Source organism: Cervus elaphus, chromosome X (genome assembly GCF_910594005.1).
Source record: "Cervus elaphus chromosome X, mCerEla1.1, whole genome shotgun sequence".
NCBI lineage: Eukaryota > Metazoa > Chordata > Mammalia > Artiodactyla > Cervidae > Cervus > Cervus elaphus.
Genome location: NC_057848.1, coordinates 143,744,037 through 143,770,065, shown reverse-complemented (window position 1 = coordinate 143,770,065; position 26,029 = coordinate 143,744,037). Strand labels below are relative to the sequence as shown.

At 38.1% G+C, this 26,029-nt stretch overlaps 1 protein-coding gene across 10 annotated transcripts in view; it reads right to left on the bottom strand.

The window, feature by feature from the left end:
• The window catches only part of DMD (dystrophin), a 2,565,910-nt gene that overhangs the window by 376,856 nt on the left and 2,163,025 nt on the right, over nucleotides 1–26,029 (bottom strand). For 9 of the 10 annotated variants that reach the window (XM_043895268.1, XM_043895262.1, XM_043895270.1 and 6 more), the window contains 2 exons: nucleotides 22,885–23,057; nucleotides 13,384–13,540 (listed from right to left, as the gene is read on the bottom strand). In XM_043895268.1, the coding sequence (XP_043751203.1) occupies nucleotides 13,384–13,540; nucleotides 22,885–23,057 (330 nt within the window). Of the gene's footprint in view, nucleotides 1–13,383; nucleotides 13,541–22,884; nucleotides 23,058–23,870; nucleotides 24,012–26,029 lie in introns of those variants that run through there. The other variant, XM_043895271.1, reaches the window with a different exon arrangement.

Sequence of the window (26,029 nt, the reverse complement as noted above, 5' to 3'; positions counted from 1 at the left end):
ACCAGTCACTCACACAGGAAAATTTTCATCAGATCTCACCATGTCTCCTTAGGGGTAAGGCTTGAACAAAGGGTAGAAGGTAGTGGTGATACTTACTGGAAGTTAATTAAAGGAAATTGGCCTCTGGTCTAGAACACCTTATGTGCACATTCAGGATAAAAATTAACAAAGACGAATATGAAAACTCCAACACTCCTATGAGGGGGGTCTGTTGGGCAACAGAGTAAGGGGATGTGATACCCTCAGCTTGGAGATATAACATTCATTCCAGCAGGAAACAGGTTTCGAATGCCACATTTAGGGAGAAGAAATGAGGTATAGGAGTCATTCTCTCACTAAGCTAATATACACTAAGGGTCTACGATTATGCTTATAGGCAAGGATTAAAATTACGTCAGTAGATGAGATTGCTCAGTGGAGTGAACTGAAAAGAAAATTCTGGAGAACATACATAAAAATTTAATGAGCAGACAGAGAAATTGGATCCTATGAAAAGCTGAAAAGGATTGGATAGGCATAAAGATTGGGGGAAATAAGGACCGTAAAGCTGTTCAAGACAGAGTGAAGAGTTTGAGAGGAATAAAGTAACCGAGAGTGTCCAATCATGACAAAGAAGTAAAGCGAGATCAGCCCGAAAACTGTTCATGAGACTTGGTGAGAACAATCTCAGTGGAGGCAGTAGCTTTGGAAATAGCTCAGCTGAGGAGCAAGTAAGAGAAGAAAGAGAAGGTATTTCAAATGACAACTATCTGCCTAGTATCTTATTTTTCTGAGAGGGAGAAGATGACAGGACAGAGATGATCACAAGGTAGAGAGAGATACATTCTTTTTAGGATAGGAATGGTTTGAACACAGACGGAAAGTTGGATAATCAACCATCCTGGTTTGCCAGGTACTAAGGACCAGGAACCTTTGATGCTGAAACCAGGATAGCATCAGGCAAATCAGGACAGTTGGTCACCACAGTAGAGAGGGATATATTAAAGACTTCAGGGCAAAGTGGAGATAATTGTTGGGGCAGGGTCTGTCAAATAAGGAAACAGATTTTAATGGTCCCACTAAACTGAAAAAGCTCAAGACATGATGCGATTCCATTGTTAAAAACTGAGCAGCCCTGTGATGATCTAGAAGAGTGGGATTGGAGGGCAGGGTGGGAGGGAAGCTCAAGAGGAAAGGGATATGTGTATACATATAACTGATTCACTTCATTGTACAGCAGAAACTAACACTGCATTGTAAAGCACTTATACTCCAAGAATAAAATTAAAAAACTGAACAGCAAATAATTCAAGGCTGAGGACCACCCATCCATTGTGAGAGACCACTTGTTTGCCCCTCGAGTTGTTGCCAACAGCTTAGCTCCACCACAGCTGCACAGTTTATTTCTAAATATGAGTCACTAAGGATTAAAATAAATCTAAAGAAACGACAAAGGAAGTTCTGTCATTACAAACACATAAGCACCATTATTTTCACATTGGTGCCAGAAATTAAGAAAAGAAAGTAGATGGAAGATAGAACAGTTAAGTGACTGAAACTTGAAAATTTAAGAAGATTTAGACTCAATACAAACATAAAACTATAAAAACTCCAGAAAAAAAGGGAGAGGAAAAAAAACTATAAAGAGCAATGTCATGTTAAACATGGTTATATGAAAGGTGCTCTTCCATTTATTCATGTAACACATTTTGAGCACCTACTATGTACCAGACACTGTTCTAGGCAATGGACATCATTGATTCTTATAGCATGGAGTTTAAAAGAGACAAGCTTAGGTAGAAAAATAATAACAAGACAACAACAACAACAACAAAAATCCTCATGAAGATGTTGCATTAAAATGATGAAAAATAGATTTTTCAATATCTGATCAATTTACCCCAGACTGCATGTTATAACAGTTAACTTCATTTGAAAAGTAAGGAAAATGGAGCCATTTTAAAACAACAACAACAACATTTAATACCAAGAGCCTTAACTCTTCAATAGCTTCTTGTTTCACAAAAAAATAAAGTAGATTTGAATGACACTGGGGAAAATACATACTTATATACAATACTGATTTTGTCTTATGGATTATAGTCAATATTTTAAATCAGGTAAATTGGGTCATTCATTTGCTGATATGAAAAGGCTAGCAGACATAAAGTGCTTCTTTCTTACACACACAAAATGTATCTTTACATTATTTAGATGTCAATATTCAACTGATACGGTATTTACCTCCTGAATCTTTTGAACAGATGAAACTATTTTCTTTAAAACCCACCATTTCCCCCATACCTCCTTTCTTCTCTTTTTGAGAGAGCCAGGCCCAAGGGTCTGAAATAGTGATGTGGAAGAATTAGAAGCAACTATAAAACACTTCGAGTAACTTTGTGAAAAGAAAATAATCTTCTGTCTCACAAATGAGAAAAAGGCCTACTAAATTGATATTTTTCCTTTAGCTTCTTGAAGTTCAGAAAATAAACTTACAGGAATTGTGCTACAAAATTACAGTAGCAGCAAATCCCAAGGTACATCCATTTTATTGCAAAGGTTAAATCATCTGATGGATAGTATTTATACCTCACAAATACTAACCAACTGGGTGACTTGACTGCTCGCTGATTGATTCATTCACAAATATTTATTTTGAATCTATTACATATAAGGTAGGGCAGAAATAGGGACCTGATCTTTGTCCTTAAGGAGTCAACAGTTTGGTTGAGTAAGTATGTTTGTATAAAAGCATATTTTTATTAAATTAATGTTTTACCATTGTGAAGCAAAGTACAGATAAGTTAGGCTTTTACCTAAGGCTATCTGTTCATTAGTCACTTAGGATCCAAATTTTGAAATTCTTAAGCCAGTCTGAAAGTGACTAATAACAAGAAAACCAGTTTCCTAAATTACAAAAAGTGTGGAAGACACAGAAGTGGGAAATCCTAATTACAGTGAGGCAAATGAAAAAGTTAAAAAAACCTGAAAGTAATAGAGAAGAACCAAGTTGTTGATTATCCATCTTAAGCCAGGCTTAAAGTCAGAACAAAAAAATAAAAGTTCCTTGAATTACAGAATATTTAGAAGTCACAAAGGTGGAAAATCCTAATGACTGTGAAGCAAAGCAGAAATAAAAAACCTGGAAGTAAGAGAAAAGAACCAAGTCATTGATCACTTTTTTTTCCTTCTGTCCTATTTGTGGGGAACAAATTAGGGTGAATATGACCAAACAACTTAATAATACATAAATAGGAGTAGCTTAGAACCATGTGGGGGTGGGGGGCGGTGAAGGGTGAGATACTGATTTGCCTAATAGAAATCAGAGAAGAGAGATACAGGACGAGAATGTGGGCACAGGTACAGACATTACAGAGAGAAAAGCTATGTTGCTGTCACCTATAAAGCCAGGGGGCCTATTACTAAGGATGTAAGTAAAAGCTCTTGCATTTCAAAACAAATCTCTTGCAACCAGGTATGTTGTACAGTTTCCCCGGAGCTGAATTTTATCTACATTCCCACTGAAGTGTCATCTGTATTCGTGTCATTTGGACTGGCGATCTGAAGGAACGACTATATGTTATTTCCACATTTGTTAGCAAAACTTTACAGAACCATCCTGAGAAGCAGACTAAAGTGGTGCCAAGTGCACTGTCCTGGGTAGCAGAACGTAAGTTGAAGTCTGGGCTGGGCCCAAACTTGGTTGCATGATCTCAAACAGGTCATAAAATCTCCCTGAGCCTTCCCATCCTCATTTGTAACATGTAGAGGTTTGCTAAGTATCTTACCTAAGTTCTAACATCTATTTCTAATATTCCATAATCAACATGTATAGATCATTCATTGGCCCCAGGCCTGTTACGTGGTGGCACTTTGAGACAGTCTCCCTGAGGCACCGTTCCTGATATTAAGATTAGAGACACAGCTTGGCACTTAATAGATACTCAATAAATACAGTTGAATAAATAACAGAACACCCAGGTAGAAAAACCAAGTGTGTTATATGGAGGCCAGTTGGATTTAGATGCAGACGATGTGAGGGTGAAAGGCTCATTTTGTGAATTAGGAGAGAAAAAAAAATAATGCTGTCAATTGGGAAAAACTGAGAGATCCTTTTCTGGGTCCACTCTTAAGTTCCAGCTCCAAAGTTAAGAGTCATCTGTGAGTTACTAGGTGGATTTTCCTTAAAAGGAGGCCCTATTAGCCCTGCCTTGTTAATTCAGGTGATTTCTTCTCTAAAGGAGATACTGATGCCCACCCATTTGGAAGTTCCATTATTTGAATGGCTGGTCGGGGCTTTTCCTCTGGCCTGCATTGGCTAGATGAGAGGACCAATAGACTCAAAAAGTTTTAAGTGATCCAACGGTGCTTGCTGCTTCTTCAACAAATGGTCACTGAATGGGCACAGAGCAGGTACAACAACACTGTCATACTCACAGATTGATTAGTATTTTAGTTTTGTCATATCATGTTGTTTGTTTCCACATTATTTTTACCTATCCGTATGCCTCCTGCGTTGGTTTTACTCCTGATAAGAACATTGCTGGATACATTCTGTTACCATAATGACCTTCCTCATTTTTAAGAGCCACCCAATTTATTGAGTCTTGAGCACATTACAGATATTGTAACTATTAAACACTGATTTAGGGACAATCATTGTCCAATTAATCTGAAATGAAGATCATGGAAGAAGGCAAGATCCAAATGTGGTTCACTGAAGTAGCAGAGATCCTGCTTCTAAGAATCTAAGACAAATTCATAGGGATTTTTGGAAGGAAATTTGCCAGAAGTGGCAACAGAGCCCAAACCCCCAGAAAGACAAAGGATTCACTTAATATTCATTCATCATACTTGGTATTAGAGAAGTTATGAAAATGGGACACATGCGCTATCAAGGAAAGCTCATAGTCATCTTATATTTTTATTGTGGTAGAAACATGTAACAAGAGATACCCCTTCACAAAGTTTTAAGTGCATGATTCAGGAGTGTTACCTATAGGCATTAGGGTGCACAGTAGATTTCTCCAACTTACTCATTTTGCATACCTGAAAGCTTCTACTTGATGAAGAACTCCACATTTTCCTCTCTCCCCAGGCCCTGGCAATCACCTCTCTGTCTGCTTCTGAGTTTGACTACATATAACCTTTAAACTGGATAAAAAAGTTTATCTTATTTTCACTCTACTTCTGCAGAAAAGTGAACCTAAGGGATTATAGTATCAGATACATGTAGCCATTGTCTCTGGTAAATTTAAGCATTATTTCAGATAGTTAACAACCTGAACAAAAATACCAATTTATAAGTGACATTTAAGTCAGTTTGAAAAGTAAATGGACACATTCTAAGTCTGAAATAATTTTTTTAAATATCTAATTTTAGTTGATGAAAAAAATATTTTTTGAGCATCTTGCGGGGGCAAAGTGTTTAACCAGCTCCTGTTGAGATTTACTTTTTGGAAGTCTTTTAAGCACAAAGTTGTCTTCTCTGAGATTAAGGGCAGGGGCTAGTCGAGACTCCAGCCTGCTTGCAGATCTCTGATACTGTGGAGGGATAGTTTAGTGCCCACGTAGCATCTTGCACAGCTGTCTGACTCTCAATCCTAAGGCTGAGCTGCTTCCAACAACCACTGCGGAAGTCACTTCCACAGATGATAATGCTATTAAACTCCCAGTCGACCTTGAAAAATCACTGCTGAAAATTCAGTCTGCTCCTAGGGTCATTTAGAGAATTAGGTATTAGGTTGTTGAGCCTAAACCCTAAATTTTGGACATTCAATCTGAAGCAATAGTGCAGATAAATGGATTATCAGAAAACCCTGTGAAAAATTAATTAATATTCCTTCTCAAGAGGCTTAGCCAAAATTTGACTGTCAAGTGTGAGTGGTGACTAATTTCTGAATCACACAATTTGTTTCTGTCTATCAACATAATCCAGAAATGGAACTTCACATACACACTCTCCCCTCATCCATGATCATTTTGAAGTCTTTCCCATTTCCATAAATGGCATCATCATTTCCCCATTTGTTCAAACCAGAGACTTCAGAGTCATCCTTGACTCTAACATCTCTCACATTCCACATCCCATCTATCTTAAGTTCTATCAGCTCAACTTTCAAACTGTATCTTGGGTCATATAATTTTTCATCATATCTATCATTTCCATTCTAGTCCAAACAATCATTATCTCCTTCCTAAATGACTTCAACACCCTCCTAACCTTTCTCCCTGCTTTCCGTTTTGCTCCTCCTACCATCATTTCCTCACACAGAGGCCAGAGTCCATTTCTGAACACGTTCATCAGATCACATCATTCCTGCCTGTAGTCTTCCAGTAATGTCTCAATATACACAAAATAAAATCCACCTCCCAATTAGGGCTGAAAAGGCCATTCATTATCTGGTCTTTGCTTCTCTCTATAACCTACCACTAGCCCATCCTGCTATTCCTTGGATACACCAAACCGGTTCTTACACCTTCACATTTGCACTTGTTGCTCCTTTGGCCTAGAATATCCTTCACTCAAGGTCTTTGCTTGACTCCCTCACACAGAGAACCCTTAGCTCAACTAATAGTCTCTTTAGGTAGGCCACTACCTCTCAGTCTTTCTCTAGCCTTATTTTGTTATTTTATATTCATAAAACTGATCTGATATGATTTTATTTTTCTTTTTTTTTGACTCTACTGTGTGGCTTGCAAGATCTTAGCTCCCTGACCAGGGATTGAGCCCCAGCAGTGATAGGGCTGAGTCCTAATCACTGGATCACCAGGGAATTCCCCTGACATCATTCTATATATTAGTGTATTGGCTTACTATATGTTTCCCTCATTAAAGTTTGAATGTCTGTGGAGGCAGAGTCTCATTTTGTTCACTATTGTACCTTCAGCTTCCGGCACAGAGTAGGTGCTCAATAAATAATTACTGAAAGTCTCAATAAATGCTAGGAGTCTGAGTTATGGTAGAGTTTTTCCTAAAATAATTTTTTGAGGGAAATGGAAGAACACATAAAAAGATCAGAGGCTTATCTGTGATTAAATGAAAGTGTGTAAAAATTCTTGGTAAAGGCAAAGTACTACACGAATTTTATTTTAAGAGTATTTGTCAAGATATCAAAATATTTTGACATGGTTATAAAGAGGACTGTGGTAGAGAAGTCAATGTGTAAACTATTCATAGTTTATCTTATTATAGTCATTAAACAAAAGTAGCAAATCCTAGATGACTCTGTTCTCAAGTTCTGATGATAAAGCTAGTTTTCAGAAGACTTCTTCAAATGGCTAGAAATGTAGTTCTAAAAATAATTGAAAATCTTTTCTATTCAGCATTCCTAAATATGACTGCATAAAATACCAAACTTATACAAAAGCAGCTTTTAGTTCATTAGTGATGAGGAACAGATCAAAAAGATGTTGATTTCCTCCAACCTAGTCAAGCAGACATCTTAGAGTAGATAACTAACAGTGAACTTCGCTAGGGGATCAAAACTTGTTTAGAAATCCCAAGAGGCCAGGTCAATGAATGCTAGAATGATTCACTCTATCACAACCCTTTTTGTTGTTGTTTTTCAGAGGTGACAGGGAACAATGCATTTATTTGGTAACACAAAGCTGACTTGAATCTTAATGTCCATGAATGGCATCTAAAGACATTTTCTATGTCTGTGAAAAGACAAGGCAGTGAACTCATTGAGCTAACACACATACTAAAACACACCCAAAGGAAGCAGGCTAGTATTGATAACAGAATTGCTTAAATAATTGTATAACCTACAATGTGATCTCAGGATAATTTTATTGAATTACTCAACCTCTCCCTCACTTTGTGGTGATTTCTGAGGAGACTGAATGTGCATAATATATGAACTGACAAATGAACAAGTCCATTACTCTACTCAAGACTTCTCATTTGTCAACAGCATCCATGCAATACTGGCTTTCTGTCCCCTGTTTTCATAATGTATGTATTGATTACTTCCATCTAAATCTTTACTAGAAAATCTCAGGAAGCTTTGAAGGTGTCCTTATGGTCTCTAGGGAAGGAATTAGAGAGATTTTTAAGTTGAAAGATGAAAACCAAATGACAAACAATTTCATTAGTAAAAATGCAAACAAAACGTTATTACCTACAGTGTTGTTATAATCAAGGCCTAATTTCCATTTCAATTTGGGGTGGGATGAAGAGCATTAAATAAGCTCATGGTTTTATTGCAGTTCTCCTTAGAAATCCCCCACTATGATTTGCTCCTTTAAAACTCTCTCTAGGTTAATCACAGAAGTAGACAAGTAATAAATATCACTTTAGTGACTGCTCAAGTAAAACAAAGGAAGTCAGTTTTAAAAATATATCTGGACCAGAATAATACACACTAATTGAAAACGCGTCAGTCTAGTGAGGCAAGTAATGAGGAACCGTAAAAGCCAGGATAATGTATGCAAAAGATATAAAAAATTGGTCAGTTTATATTTGCTAGGGCACATTTGAGCTTTAATTATTTATAACACTTCACTGCATATGGAGCATTATTTTATTAATTAGTCTTCAGAGTTATCCAGTTGCAGTTGTTATGCGGCCCAACTGGTTTGGGGAACACAGATCCACTCCCAAGGGTGTAAAAACCTGCTCTGGAGAATGAGACCGCAATTCCCAAATACCTGTGTGGACTCTCTTAGACTTTTACCTATAGGAAAACCACATACTCTTCAATCAGAGTCATTGAGATTGACTATGTATTTTTGCTTTAAGTAAATACAGTTCAGTTGCTCAGTTGTGTCCAATTCTTTGCAACCCCATGGACTGCAGACATATGATATTTTGCTGCAAATTTCATCATTAATCTGTAATGATTTACTAAGAAAAGATAAATGGCCTCTTTTATAAGTATTCTGATCTATAGAAAAAAAGTGGAATATATTAAATTACTATTTATACTTTTGCCATTTTAATGGGATTTGTGTTCCCATAAAAGAGAAACAGCATTAATAATTTCTAATAGATAGCAGGTGATTTTTTAAAAAAGTGACACATCAAATATATGGGGAACAAGTTTACAATAAGAAGTGAGCCATCTTAAAAAAAAAAGAAGTGAAACTTCTTGATACTAAAACATTTTATATAAACAGTATTTGGAGCGAGAAACCCTTCAAGAGCATCACATTTTCTAAAAAGGCTACAAAACAAAATCTGTTCAAGACCAGATCTTGACAGAGTTTTGTAATGACTACGTTCCCTTTACTTCTTCCTAACTGGGTTCAGAAGCTCTGATAGAGACCCGGTTTCAAGTATTTTTCCTTTGTTCTTTTTGTCCCCAGGCAGTGAGAGCATCACGAACTAGATAGCGATTCCACAACAACCATAAAAGGGCTACTGCATAAGGGTGACAGAACTGAGTAAACAGGTGCTAAATTGTTCTCTCATCAACACTTAGGAGTGATGATGTTCTTTAAGGGAGTGCTTTGTGACATGGATTTTTCTTAAGGATACAAAGAGAATTTAATGGAAACATTGGACCAGAACACAAGGAAAACCAGAGGGCATCAAAGTAGCTTTACACACTATGAAAAGATGCTTACTTGGGAGTAATCAAAAACCCTGCAAGTGAGGAAGGAACATCACTCTTGATTCTTTATCTCCCTGCCCTGGATCTCAGGAGGACAGAGAATGAAGAAGAGATTAGTTCATTGGCTGTTCTCCTCCCTTCCTGCCTCCTTATCTTCTTTCCTTAATTCCTTGGTTCCTTTATCTACTCAGTGTCTATCATGTACTAGACACTTTAGAAGGTGCTAGGTATAAAAATGACAACATTCTTCCGAAAAGAAAGCTTCTTGGAGCACAAGGTTTAGTGAACGTGGTTGACATTAATCAAAAAGTCACACATATGCACAATGACAAGTAATGTTACATCATAGAAAGAAAAATATGGTGTTATGAAGACATAAAATCTAGTCAAATGTGAGCATTGGAAAAAAGTTTGCTTGATGTCTGAGCCAAGATGTAAAGAATTCTTAGACATTAGAATTTCCTAATTCTCATAATTAGGAAATTATGAGGGCGTAGGTTTGGGTAGAAAGGGTTTCAGACAGAGGATCAGTATATTCAAAGCCCCACCTGAGAGGAACAGAGAACTGGGAAAAAAAACCAAAAGCAGGCGTTATAGCTAGTGTTAAGACAGCAAGAGGAAGAGCAGTATGGGAACAGAAGTTTGGGGGGCTTGGGGGTCCCGCTGAGGATTTGTGGTCATTTCCCAGTGGCATTGAAAAGCCACTGGGGAGTGTTAAGATGAGGACTGACGTAATTCAATTTTTATTTTTACATAGATTACACAGACTGAAAATGTTGACTGCATTGTAGGGTGGTAAGAACAGATACAGAAAAGTGAGGAGAAAAGGTCTCTAGAAATGGGAATGATGACACAGTAGACAGGGTCAAGAGAAGTAAACTGATCCAGTGACGTGTTAGTGTTGGAAGGCTGGAGGTTGGTCATCCTGAAAAGGTACTATGCATCAGTCTGCTCTGATGTTGTTTGGATAGGAGAAACTAGTTAGTTAGATTCTCCAAGACTTAGGAATTTGTAGATGACAGCAACAAGAAGATAAGGAAGGAATTTAGGGTCTTGAAAGAGTTATCAATATTAAAATGCTTGATGATTGAATCTAAGTTGGACTTGGAGGGAGACAGAGAAGATCAGTGGAACGAATATACAGAACCAAGAGTTATCAATAGGCTGGAAGTCCTGATAAACCACAGAGAGGAAGCAGATGGGTATTTGAATAAGTATACTAACCAAGTGGGGATTAATTCACTTCAGTATGGTGATTGTTAACCAGAACTCTAACATCACATCTCCCTAAAGCATATTATTGATCATCAGATTATTCAGTAAGAGGACTGAGAATGATAAGGACTAACAAGCAACTAAAGGCAACAACAAGGGAGAGTGAGGCTGCATTTATGACAAAAGGTAGGCTAGAAGGGACTGTGAAAAAACTAAGTGGATCAAATTCCTCATCTTAAAGCTGAAAAACAAAGGAGCAATCACCATCTCATCTATGGAGGAGGAGGGCTAGAATCCCAGTCTCCTGAATCCTAGTGCCTCTGTCCAATGATTCATCACCTTTGATTTATGGAACTAGAATAAAATGATACCTTTTGTACAAATTCTGTCTTATCTCACTATATCATATAATGAATTCTACTTAAAATGCCCATCCTTCTCAGTGAATCCTGTTCTACATATACACCAGAGTGTTTTAACTATTTATTCAAGTGTTTAGAACATTAAAAAAATATAGCTATTGTATCATTTGTTGTTTAGTCGCTAAGGTATGTCTGATTGTTTGTGACCCTATGGACTGTATCCTGCCAGGCTCCTCTGTCTATGGGATTTTCCAGGCAAGAATATTGGAGTGGGTTGGCATTCTCTTTTCCCACAAAACTGCCTTAATATTCTGAATTATATGGAGGGGAATGGCTAAAGGAGAAACTGGCAGGTTTCTTGGCAATTATTTATCAACTCCTGGATCTTCTCTCATGTTCTCTTCCCTTTCTGTAATCTACACCTTCTTTTTTGGAATAATATAAACCCTTGAGCTTTCTTCAAGACGTGACTTCTGGCTGTGTCTTCATAGAGATCTTTCTTTTAAGTGCTGAACATACAAAAGTGGCACCATTCTATCAAGTTTTTATTGCTTGGTAGTAATTTACTTGTTTTTCTGTTCCCTTCTGTCCGTGTACCTTTTATTCTCATTTTAAAAGCCCCTATTAGTATCTACTGTATGCCAGACACTTTGCTAGGGACTAGGGTCTTGGAGTTCAGCATGATCAAGTCTCTGCCTTCCTCACTCAGAGCTTAGTGGAGACAAAAATATAATCAAAAACAAAGAAACAAAAGAAACAATTGATCTTTGTTGGAGAATGCTAGTGAGCAAGTTGTTATTCTAAAGACTGAGAAAGTAGAAACCTTTACCCCACTTATCCTAGATGAACAATAACCTGGGTACCCAAATAGTGGATGAGTATCCATTTTCTTTTCAGAGAAGCACTCCAGCTAATGGGCTTCCCTGGTGGCTCAGTGATAAAGAATCCACCTGCCAAGCAGGAGATGTGGATTCGATCCCTGGGTCGGGAAGATCCCCAGAGAAGGAAATGGCAACTCACTCCAGTATTCTTGCATGAGAAATTCCCTGGACAGAGGAGCCTGGTGGGCCTCAGTCCACTGAGCTGCAAAAGAGTTGGACAGGACTTAGTGAATAAACAACTCCTGCTAATAGATGTCGAAGAAATGATAGAAATATGCAACTATTACATTGCAACCCATAGCCATTGATCGCTGCCATAGCCACACACACACAAGAGAAAACAAAGCACTCTGTACCTCCTGGTGATGGATGAATACATCACTATCTATGAAGCAGTCTTACCAAGAAAAGTCAAACGCAAATATAATCCAGTGTGTAGAATTACACCATTCAGTAGAGTAGCTACTAGCCATATCTGAGCACATGAAATGTGACTAGTCTGAATTGAGCTGTGTTGTAGTCATTGTAACTGTAAATTTTTATATTGATTCCATGTTAAAATAACAATAAATATTGTTCTATAGCTATGTAAGATGTTACCATTAAAGGAAATGGAGTGAAATGCAAAGGGAAACTCTCTGCACTATTTTTGGAACTTAACTGTGAATCTGTAATTGCTTCAAAGTGGAAAAAAAAAGGGATTTCAAAGACAAATTAGCCAAACACAATGTGTGGAACTTATTTCAATGCTTGTTTAAACCAAAAACGCAACCCCCCCCCCCAAACCTGTTAAAACATTTAAGCCATGTATATGAGAAGTAGAAATTTGAATACTGCCGTAGTATTTGTCATGATAAAATTACTGAGATTTAAAAAGCATTACAGTAACAATGTGGTTACCTTTAAAGAGCAAATTCTTATCTTTTAGTTTTATCAAATATTCATGAATTAAATGATCTGTACCTGAGATTTGCTTTAAAATAATCAAGGACAAAGTAGAAGTAAGATTGGCCATGAATTCATAATTGTTGGTTTTGATGGGTACACAGGGGTTTATTACAGAATTATGTCTGCTCTAGCATATGTTTAATATTTTCCAAAATAACACTTTAAAGTATCACCAAAAGACATAGGCAAATCTTTTTTTTTTTTTTTGGTACAGACATGGGCAAATCATAAATGATATTATTAATGCAGATGCTTTTGACATTTAAAATATAATGGCTTGGATTATTTCTAATTGACCTTTGGACTAGAGGAGTAAAAACGATTTCTATTAAACTTGATTTGTTTTCTTTTTTTCAAACTAATCTCAGTCAAAACTAATTTTAAAATAGTTGTTGAATGCTTACTATGTGCAAAGCACTATGCTTAAAAATGTCCTACCCTGTGTATATCGTTCTGCTTCTGAACTGCTGGGAAATCGCCTCCGATAGGTGCCTGACGGCTCAACTCATCGTCTTTCAGCTGTAGCCACACCAGAAGTTCCTGAAGAGAAAGGTGCAGACGCTTCCACTGGTCAGAACTGGCTTCCAAATGGGACCTGGAAAACAACAGGAGCAAACTGCGTGAGAATATCTTGAAAGATCAATGATGGTTCTAACAATCCCATTAAGGCACCTTGGTTGGTTAGTTCCATAGTGTGTAAATGTACTGTGAATTATATAGCAGCCCTCAATAAAAGGGGGCTTCTCTGGTGCCTCAGACAGTAAAGAATCTGCCTGCAATGCAGGAGACCCGGATTCAGTCCCTGGGTCAGGAAGATCCCCTGGAGAAGGAAATGGCAACCCACTCCAGTATTCTTGCCTGGGGATCCCATGGACAGAGGAGCCTGGTGGGCTACAGTCCATGGGGTCGCAAAGAGTCGGACACGACTGAGCGACTTTCACTTCACTTCCTCAATAAAAATCTAGCTACCTGCTTTTGAGACCAACAATGGGGGGTATTTTTGGGGGGCAACTTTGAGGGAAGACTGTTTAGCTCTATGTTTATTTTAACGTGCAGAATTCTGAGACTTCTGGCATGAAATATACACTGGAAAGGCTTGTTTTCCTATAGTGGTGCAGTCAATGACTCTTAATGTTTCTGGTAGAAAAACTTGGACCCAGTGACTAATATAAAGCACTCAGTTTTTGTGTGACTCATGCTAGGACTGGAATTCTTTCTGTTTTGAGAAATGGAAAGGTCTCTCCCCATATTTTGACTTTTCCATTTCTACACCCTAGGCAGCCTCTTCCATTGACTCCTTCCATCTGGCATCTGCTCCTCTCTGTGCCTCTCCCCATATGCTTCTCCTCTGCATCGACCCTTCTTTATTCACGTGCACCTGGGACTTGTTTTCACCGAGTTCCAGCATTTTCCGCTTTGTTTCCTCTATGTAAAAGGTTCTGAGACAACAACTCACGTGGAAAAGTCAAAGCCAGACATTGGCCTCCAAGCCTTCCCCCAACATGAATAATTTAGGCAAGAGGCTGAGTGCTTTACCATCAACTGTATTTAGAACATGGGAATCCGTAGAAGGCATTTAAGACTATACAAATGAATGATCTGTGTTACAGAATCCATATTTCACTTGGGGATAAGAAGCTAAATTAAGGCAATAAATCATCATCCAGAAAACAAAGAAACTCAGAATGTAAGTCAAGCTGTACCCTCAGGTAAATCAAGAATTATGCTGCATCACTTATATCTTATCAGCAATTACTAATTAATTCACAAAAATTAATGCTGCCTATAATATACATACAATATAGTTTCTAATGTTGCAGAGACTGAAATGCAAAGTCACCAGGAAGAAAAGCATTCCCCTTTGCCATTTCATAACTTGGCCTGATATTTCAAATACCAGTCTCCTGCTGGTCTTAGTCAAACAGAATCACCAAATAGTACCTAGGTGCTGAAATTAAATTACTCTAAAACTTTCTGAGGGAAATTTGATGATATATAAATGTCTTTAAAATGTGCAAATACAACAACCCACAAGCTTAAAACTAAGGAACTTATTCTAAGAAAATAACCGGGAAAGCATGCAGAGATACAGGTAGAAATCAGTTATTTACAGGATACATATGATTGATACAAAGTAGAAACAACTTAAATATTCAATACTTGGAAAGTGCTTACATATGTATTAGTGAACTCATACAACGCAATGTTCAAATCCTGTGAATCCTACGTGATGTTCAATGTGATGACGTAGGCAAATATTCATGGACATGGAAAAGATCAGTCTGTCCAGTGGTTAAGTAAGAAAGCAGGTTACAACAGTGTATATCATCTATTTTTCTAACATACTCGTGTGTGTATCCGTGTGCACATGTTTGATTGTGCATCAAAAAAATTCTGAAACAACTAGTTTATCCCTCACAGCTGGATTTACATGTGATGTACTCCTTCATCTTTATACTTTTCCAAATTGCCAGAATTCTCTATTGTGAGCCATATAGACATTATATTCAGAAAAAAAAAATGAAGGTATTTTCATCAGGGAAATTAATCTGTTCAAGACTCTAAGGACATTATCATCTAAGAAATGAATCATGACATACCATAAATATCATGAATTAAATGTAACAGTGAAGACTGCATATGGCATAGAGGTCAGTTCTTCTAATGTTTCTGTTCCCTCCTCCTATTTCAGTTATCACTTGCCCAGGATAAGCCAACTGAGAGCTCCCTATGCAAGATTTTAGCTGTTTAATGACAGGTAATGACTAGGATTCCCTAGGGTGTCTGGAATTTGCAGCTTGGGCCCCTTGGGGGTAAAGGAGGCTGTCAAGCAGGACACATTGAAAGGTAGAGACAGGCACAGTACAGACACGGAAAGGCAGTGAATGCTAAATAAGACACTGATTAGATAAATATTTACTGAGTGCCACTCAGTCCCAATCAGGCACTGGGGAGTAAGGAGAGTGGAAGGTAAGGCAGGATATAAGCATGTCTAGTGCCTGGCCTCCATGTGTCTGGTGAAGGAAATAATACCTCCCTGCTCAAGGGCAGGTGGACCAAGATGAGGCTTCCAACTGCTGCTTTCCTTACATAAGGCAATGCTACAACCCCGTCCAGGATAAATGGTGCTGACCAATTATTAGCAGGTCAATGAAACCCTTTGCGCCCCCAAGAAAGAGGCAAAAAAAAAAAAAAGAGCACTGAGAGGCAGGGAATTCCGTTCTAAAGGATCTAAGAGAAACTTCATAGCAGGAGATAGAGCAGCTGTGAAGAGCCAGGGACACAGGATGACAAGAGAGTTAACAGAAGGGCCTGGGATCCTGTGTGACACAAGGCTCTCACTTTCCTGGGTGAGCGGGTCGTCCTTAGTCATCCCTGAGGCATGGAGTTAGATCACTTTCCCAAACATCTGATCTCCTTAAGTACATATCAAATGACTTTCTGTTCCTTGCTGAAGCCTGAGGATGAAAGGAAAGATGTGATCCGTGGACAAAAACAACAAGCTTATAAAAGACAGTGGACAGTGGGTTCAGGCTGGAGAGGAGAAACCTCAGTCAGATAATGGCTTCTGCTTTAAAACAACAGATAGCAAATTTATAGCCATGGTTCTCAAACTTTAGTGTGCATAAGAAACACTTGAGCAGCTTGTTTAATGTACAGACTCCTAGGTTTCACCCCAGATTTTTGGCACTTGAAAATTTTTATTGAAAAAAAAAAATGAAGTCTTATCACTAATTTACAATATGATATTAGTTTCAGGTATACAGCATAGTCATTTGGTATTTTTTCAGCTTACACTCCATTTTAAGCTATTACAAGGTAATGGCTATAATTCCCTGTGCTATATAATATATGCTTGCTGCTTGCCTATTTTATACATAGTAGTTTGTATCTCTTAATCCCATTCCCTTAATTTGTCCCTCCCCTCCTCCCTCTCCCCTTTGGTAACCGTGAGTTTGAAAATCTAAAAAATAATCAAATGAATGTATATGCAAAAAAGAAACAGACTCACAGATATTGAATTTCTATATTTTGAACAAGGCTCTTCACAACTCTGCTGGTTGTGAGCTCCAGCACCACCCTTAGAGGAAGAATTTCTTAAAGTATTTCCTATGTGCCCTAAGCATTAGTTATTGGTTTCCACAGGGCAAAGGTGGTATTTGCCAGTGACATGATTTTTAAGGAGATCTAACTGTAATGAAATGCTCTGAGCTCAGAAAACATTTTCTCTGGCCATGCTAAGCTGGTGGAGTGTTGTCAAGACACATTCCTAATGCATTTGTTGGAAGCAGCTGCCCCATTTTTATTTTCAAGATTGTATACCAGATATTTCTAAATGATTAACCTAGGTTTATATTCGGAGTTTTTCTTGAAAATGTTCCTTTGTATTTGTAATGACTGCCCCACCCCTACCCAATTTTATCATAAATTCTTAGGGTCGAAAGGAATTTTAGAGATTATTCACCCTGCTTGTTTTGCAAATGTGGGAACTGAGAGACAAAGGTACAGAGACGCCTGCTGAAACACAAAACTTGAGCTGTCATATTGACGTGGGAAATGGAAACTACAAACTTTCCTCATATGAGGAAATTTTTAACCTTGATGGTTTCCACCAAATGTTTTGGAGTCCCTGAGCAAAATACATTTCCTGCTAATTGGCAAACGTACTCTCTTTATCCCTACCTACTCAACAGAAAATGAAAGAGGATGTTTGAAGAGACACACTTAGGTTCTATGCATTTTCTATTAATCTTTATTAGGATAAGAGCTTAGGGGTTACTAGCTTTTAACAAGGCAAGTGGCAATCTTTAATAAGCAGATAATTTCTGTAATTTTTAAGGTTTAGGTAAAATGCAGAACCTTTAGGTATGCTGGGATATATAACTTGGTCTTTAAGAAACTCTTCAGTGTCAGGAATCTAAGAATTATAGGGCTGCTAAGGTGATTGTTATTTCTCTAGACACAGATATTTCAAGTGTGATTCAGTTGATGCCTAGTTTGAAATCCTTAATAAAACTTTACTCTGAAAGGCATCTATTCTTAAAGCAAAATGTGTTATATTGAATTCATTTTTCACTTTGACTTCCTTTATAAAACTAATGATATATCCCTGTATATCTTTGGTACTCTTGTGTAAAAAGATAGCATGCAAGCATACAGAAGAAAAGGTAAGAGTGCAGAAATAATAAGGAACCACAGAAATAAAATGGGAGTTATGGGGCTTTAAATAAAGAGAATTAAGCTCAAAGAGAAGTAAACATCTTTTTTTCCCACTGAGCCATGAACTCCAACTTTCAAACATAATTAATATCTCAAGAGTAAGGAAAAGGTCAGAGACACTCAGTGTCCAAGTAGCATTTTTCTTTCAAAGACAGAAAGACTTTGCTTTCTTTTGCTTTTTTTTGTCCTCCATCAGAGAAAAGACTTCTAATTATTCTAATTTCTAATACCTAGTACTTTCTACGAGATTTCCTGCTGCTGTGGACCATACAATGTTGGTGTCCTCACCTCTCAAATGAACTCTCAAAATTTCATAAAAGGAATTATCTTTATCTAATATCTACAAGTTTTTTCCCCAAGAATAAAAATCTCACATAATATAAATTTTGCTGAAATGATATGGATGTATGTGATTCTTATAGTTAATAACATATACAATAATCTGGAAAATAAATCTAGTGGCAGATTAAATTGTCTGTACTTAATTCTTATGTAAAAAATTCGCTTGATCACTTCTCAAATTATTCACATTTTCAAAATTAAAAGCACCAGGTTTATAGATACAGAACATTTTAGAATGAGAAACACCTTAGTTGACACACCACCCTGCTGATGTTGGATGATGTCATCAGTGACTCTGTGTGTGTGCATGCGTGCGTGTGCATGTGTGTGTGAGTGTGTATAGTTAAGTAGAAAATTTTCACTCTATTTTTCTCCCACTTAAAGCAGTTAATCTTTAGTTCAATGGCACTTAGCTATCACTGAGTATTTACTTCTCTTTCTTATATCTCTTGGACAAAATGCAATGTGATAACACATGTGGAACAGATGGCATATACTTTCTTTGAACTAAATTATGAGATACAATTTCAATTAAGGAATTCTTTTCTCTCAAAGACATTGTATTTACTTTCTCTTATATCATACCTTTGAACTTAATCAGTTCTTTTAAACATAAGAAAACCAAGGTAAAAAGCTCAATAATTTGCCATCACAAGGAGTGATTGTAGGATTTAAAATAATAGGACTGTAGAATTGCAAGGGAACTTGAAGAGACCACCCGTGTATCTGGTCTAACTTCCTCATTTCTGCAAGAGAGAAAATTAAATTCTGAAGCATTAAAGTGATTTGCTCAAGAATAGATGCTAGGTAGTAACAGAGCCAGAGGAGAAACCACATCACCCTACTGTTGGTCCAGGACCATTTCAACTCTACCTCACCAACTCATTTATAACTTGGAGTTTTGTGTTTGTCTGATTTAGCTGAAGGTAGCTAGCATAGTCCTATGACACAACTCATGAATACTTCAAAGAACTTGCCATCAAGTGTAATGAGAATAGTACAGGAAAGACCTGGTAAAGAAACAGTCAGAAAGGGAAACCTTGACTATGGAATTTGAGACAATATTTGGAGGATGAGAGGAGACACCGTGTTCGGAGTGTGAGGACTAACAAATGTATATACTCATATGGGACAGTGAAAAAATTGTTGGAGAGCAGGGAGGGGGTTAGAAAGCAGAATTTATTTGAAGCAGAGACTTCATGTTGGGCAGTAATTAAATTGCTGCTTGGTGAGGAAGGAAGTGGGAAGCAGAGGAAGGACCAAAAGGGAAGGGGTTCGGTTCAGTTCAGTTGCTCAGTCGTGTCCGACTCTTTGCGACCCCATGAATCGCAGCACGCCAGGCCTCTCTGTCCATCACCAAGTCCCGGAGTTTACTCAAACTCATGTCCATCGAGTCAGTGATGCCATCCAGCCATCTCATCCTCTGTCGTCCCCTTCTCCTCCTGCCCCCAGTCCCTCCCAGCATCAGGGTCTTTTCCAATGAGTCAACTCTTCGCGTGAGGTGGCCAAAGTATTGGAGTTTCAGCTTCAGCATCAGGGGCTTATTAGGCATAGTTGATGGAGAGTGAAAGGTTCACTAGATGCTGGTGACTAAATATTAGCTTCATGAGAGCAGGGATTTTCTTTGGTGTGTTCTGTCACTTGTGTACTCTCCAGGCCTAGAGTGTCTATTACGGAGTAAACATCCAGTAAATATTTGCTGAATGAGATCAATTAGTGAGTGAAATATGGGCACCGAGATGGAAGTTCTTGACCAGAGGGATGATAGGATAGAAACAGTGTCCAAGGAAGAATATTTCTGTAAATCTGTAATGGATGGTCTCAATGTAAAAAGACAGAAACAAATCTTCCACTATGGAATGACCTGATGAAGCCTTAAATAAGAATCACAATCATAGGAAGAGAAATGTAAAAATGGCCTCAGAATCTCTTATGAAACAATGAATAACTGTAAGTTTTCAGTATAATATGTTGTAGCTTAGGTAAACACAGGGCTGTCTTTCCAGGGTATCCTTGGAAGTTTTTTTTAATTGTGGTGAATTTTCACTATAAAATAATGCCGACGGAGGAACTGACCAGATTGGCAATGCAAGCTTTTCTGTCACTGATGGTTCTGTATCTGAGTGTTCCAGGGTTCATCTATCCTATTCCATAACCATCCCCAATTACTACCTCTACTGTGCTTCTCCCAGCTGAACCCTGCCATTCAACACAGATTGACTGATACCCTTATTTCAGCCAAGCATCAGGAAAGAAACTGAATCGCTTTAATGTGAAGAATGACTTCCTTGCTTTTTTATAAGTGAGTGTTTATAACACATTCTGCATTATTTGAGAGGCCTACTAAAAAAGCCAAAACCATTGATCTGAATATTTAAATTCTCGAATTTGCAGTGCCTCAGATGAGCTAAGGTAACTGTTTTCTACTTGATTAATGACAGCAAGAATTCAACTGCAGTAGCTGGCATATGGGAAATTGCTGAGAATGAAGAGCCCATATTTTGGCTGACATGCTGTTCGCCACTTTCAATTCTCCTTTTATTTCATCAAGTTCACATAAAGGAGAGAAAAGGCACTGGGTGATGTTCAGAACAGTTGTAGCACCTTTCTTTTTCTCTCCCGCAAGAAAAGAGTAACTTTCTTTTCTTTATCTACCAGTATCATTCCCATCTCACAAGTTTCATTCCTTTATAATGACAGATATTCTGAAAGTGGCCGGTGTCATTACAGACACTGACCTAAGAAATGAACCTGTAGAACGCAAATGGAGCTTCCTTATCTTTGAAAATGCCATTGCCCCTTATTGCCCACAATGACAGGTCCATACAAAATTCATGGATCAAATAGGGAGAGAAAAATGAGTGCCCTGGAAGCTGGGGTACAAAGCTGGCGGGTGGGGGTGGGACCACAGAAATAAAAATACTTTTCTCCTCCCAGAAATCGGCTTCTCTGTTTCATCATTTCACATATTACATGTTTATGTGTAAACATTAGGTGAGACTTACCCTCTCCTTCTGCCTTCATATTCTCTGCCATAATATGATGGCTCAAAGCTCAGACTCCCGAGCCAGACCTCCCTACGTTCTAATCTTTGATCTGCCACTTACTACCTAAGTGACCTTGGGGAAGCTATTTAGCCACTCCCTGCGTTAGTGTCTTCAAATGCAAAGAGAGGATAATAATAGAATGTCTCCCTTGGAGCAGCTGAGAGTGTTAAATGGGTCAACAAATCTATAGTGCCCAAGACACCGCATGGTATGTGAAGCATACTGTGTAAGTGTTCGTTGCTACCATCATTATTATGTCAGATGAAGTGCAGATTTCTACAAGAGTGCTTTCAAATGAAGAAATTCCAGTTATATTTTGTCCTCATTATAGAAGCAAAGACACTCTACGTCCAAATTTGGGACAACTTAGAAGAACTTATTAAGAAGAAAAACAATCTCCCTCTGGTCATTACGACTGAGTGGTGGTAACGACTCCCAGTGTGGAGTGCGTTCTGCTTCTCCCTCCCTGCAATAACAGACCTCCTCTCGACAAAGAAAGAAAAAAGAAAAGAACACAAAATACTTTATAAAGAGACGTGAATTAGGCAAAGCAACTGATTAGAAAGCAGGAAGTCTGCTTTCCAACCCCTGCACCTCCTATGTCACCCAGGTGACCCCGGGCATTTCATTTCCTCACTCTCTGTTCCTCAGCCTCCATTGAACTACTGCAAAATGGGTACAAGCAAGAGTGTCACTCTACCCTCCTTACAACAAAGCTGGGATGTATTCATTATCTTCTAAAGAGAATGTTGTTAACACAGAAAAGGGCAAAGTGTGAAATAGGTGGGTATAGAATAGCTAAAGGCAGAGTTTAGAGAGGATGTGGAAATACAATGTGAGAGGGACAAAAGGCAGGAAGGAGCTGGCATCTCTCCTGAGCTCTGGGAGCTGTGGGGAGATTTCCTTTAAGTTGTTAACTATAACGTGTTATGGTATTTGAAGAATGTCCTCAGTAATACATTTAGAATAATGCCAAAGAAAGAATTCCATAATAAACATACATCAGTTTTATCACTTTTGAATCACCGTGTGATAAACCAAGAGAAAATGCTATGAAATAGGATAGCTGAGCTCCTCATTTGAATTCACTCTAATGTCTTAATCTATATGTCTCCCATGGTTATAAAACAGCACTATTCTGATCGCATCTGAACCCTCAGCTATCACCTCCATACGGAGCAAATAAATGATTCCTTTATTAAAAATAAAACAAGTCATTCCGAAATTGGGGGATTTACATAAATATAGGAGATATTGTGCTAGGAAATTGAGGGGAAGGTTGCCATTTTAATTTCTTTCTGGCCTATTTTAGTTCGGGATCTTTTCTTACCTGATGTTGAGAGACTTTTTCCGCAGCTCACTCCACTTGAAATTCATGTTATCCAAACGTCTTTGTAATAGGACCGCATCATCAGAACCTTCCAGGGATCTCAGGATTTTTTGGCCATTTTCATCTAGGTTGTGATAGATATCTGTATGAGCTTCGATTTCTCCTTGGAGTTCCTACGGGACATCAGTGAGAAGAACACATGCAGAATTACTAAACAAAAAAGAGACTGGCTGTGACTGTGAATTTGGCAAAGAAAAAAAAAAAATTAGACTATTAGTTCAAAAGGCATTTTAATGGTTCAACTAACAAGAAGATATACCTCCAACTAACAAGAAGATACACCTCCAACTCTTCCTGGTATATTATCTCTTTATGTTATTATGCAGATTCAAATTCAAAATGGGCATCTTGCTAGGTATAATAAATTTATTCCTTGAGATGAATTGGGACATAATATTTATATTTATAACTTTATATATAATATAAAATAATTTATATTTATAACTTTATAAATTTCTTAACTTCTGTTTTCCAGTTCATGGACAAAATACACTGTTTATAGAAGTGATAGGAAATAAAACTGCGTGATTAAGTGCACCCTGGTGCCAATCACCGTATTACACTCTGAGCCAAGTCATATTTTCCAAGCACATAGTACTGTGTAGAATCAACTCCAACCACAAAAGCATGGAGAGACTAATCAACAAGGTTGAACTGGTCCATAGCACCAGCACATTCATGGGATTTGATCATACGAGAGAATCCTCTTGACAATACACATTAAGTTCACCTTGGTAAGACAACCTCATACATTTATTACAGCATCACACATTTGGTAAGATTTCCCATTTAAAATCCCACCACATTTTTAGGCTCAACAGGTGGAAAAGTCCCAAGGACCTTTATAAGAGTTATAAGAAGTGATGCCTTCAACCTCATTTGTCTATACACAGATCAAGAAAATTATCATAGTAGAAGAATCTGACCTTTACATGGTATGTCTTCCTGTGTAACATTTTCAGCTTGAACCGGGGACTACAGCACTGATCCTGTTGCATAGCAATCCTGAGAAAACCCAGCGACTGAAAGAGCCCTGCTTTAAAATGCCAACTTTGCTTACATTCTGTTGACAGAATGAATTTCAGAGCACAGGCCTCACCAGTCAATAATAATAAACAGCCACTCTGTACTCCTCACTAAACGGTAGCCAGGCCTGTGGATGTGGGAGGGACCTCGCAGAGAGGAGGCCTGGAATATGCAACTGACAGTTTATATTACACAGCCAACTTTTCTTATCATTTTGCCATTATAAGCCAGAGACATTATAAATTCACTTTGTATGTGTGTTTCCCTCCTTGTTCCCAGCAGAACAGTCAAAGCCAAAGGAACATTCCTTAGAGAGCTGCTGGCTACTAGCATTCCTTTCTGCCCACACAATGAATGGAGGCTTTGTACATTATCTGACTTGCTCTGAGAGATTTGTATGCTTCTGTTCAACAAGTTTAAAAATTCATTCTGAAGCTCTGAACAATTGGATTGATCTGTGTAACTAGAAGAGTCCCCCCCCCACCTTTCTAAAATTGAATTAAATTACTCTTCTAAAGGAAGGAAGGAAAAGTGGCAGCGATAACATATTACAAAATCTGAGGAACTGGCCTGTGTTTTCAGTCACGGCCTCTTAGATGCAGGATTTTGAATGTTTCAGGGGTCAGGTAGATTGAAGATGAATGACTTCTGTCATGGTTTTGGGCAGCCAAAGTATCACTCATGGATTCTAAGAAGAATTGTCTCATTCCCTTCAACTGAAGGGCAGGAGGGGAATGTGGAAAAACCATGTCTGAATTCGAAAGAATAGAAATACTAAAACAGATCGAGGAACATCTATCTTTATCCCATCAAAAACAGGCTTGTTCTGGAAGGGAATAGCCTGATTTTGAAACTAGCTGATGTGGTAGAAAGCTAGTATTGGGCTTCTTGCTGAACGGAGCATGATCAAATATATATGCAATTTACATTTGTGTACCTACATGGGAAAACTCGCCCTGCTGAATTTGCCACTTCTTCAGTGAAAGAGCAAAGTGAGGTTAACATATCTAAATAATTCAGGACTAAAACCCAAGCAGATTCAAGTTCTCAAGATAATGCCCCCCCCCCCACTTTTCTCTTTTACTTTACTCTTCTTGTTGTATTTGATTTGTTTGCTACCTACAACTGTGCCTCAGAGCATACACTTAAGGAATTAAGACCAAACCTTTTGTTGTCAATAAATGAATATATTTTGACTGATACAATCAGCTTTCTACATTAGCATGCATATAAATTATAGTACATTTGAATTTTTACATCCTGCATTTATAGCAGAGACCCAGGCTTAACCAATAGTTCCTTAGAGATTATGTGTATTGTGAAGTCATCAAGACTTTGCTGAATAAATGAGAGGTCTTCCCAAGCATATATAGGATGGTGATGCATGGGTCTGCTAGTTTTCATCTTTGCCATTTACACTGCCCTGAATTTAAACATCTGTGTTGCATCATCAAGAAAGAAATGAATATAAAATGGATAAAGTGGTATTTGTTGAGGACCAGTTATGTGTCTAGCCATAGCACCGTAGGAAATATAAGAGGAAGGCAAGAGACAGTTATCCTTGTACTTTTTCTAGAATCTAGTGTACACTTTTTCTTTAACCCATTCATATTACTAACTACACATTGAGAATTCCCTGCCAAACCTCATAGATACTCAGATTAAAATTTCTTCCCTTGGAGATTCAGAAGTAGCTTAAGTAAAGTCCTGACACTGGCAAGAAAGTAACTCAACTCAGTATTACTTCTCTAATTCATGATGGTGGTTTGGAGCAACAAATGTCACATGTATAGTAAGAGAGCTTTACAGTTTACAGTTTAGTTCAGTAGCTCAGTCGTGTCCAACTCTTTGCGACGCCATGAATCGCAGCATGCCAGGCCTCCCTGTCCATCACCAGCTCCCGGAGTCTACTCAAACTCATGCCCATCAAGTCAGTGATGCCATCCACCCATCTCATCCTCTGTCGTCCCCTTCTCCTCCTGCCCCCAATCCCTCCCAGCATCAGGGTCTTTTCCAATGAGTAAACTCTTTGCATGAGGTGGCCAAAGTACTGGAGTTT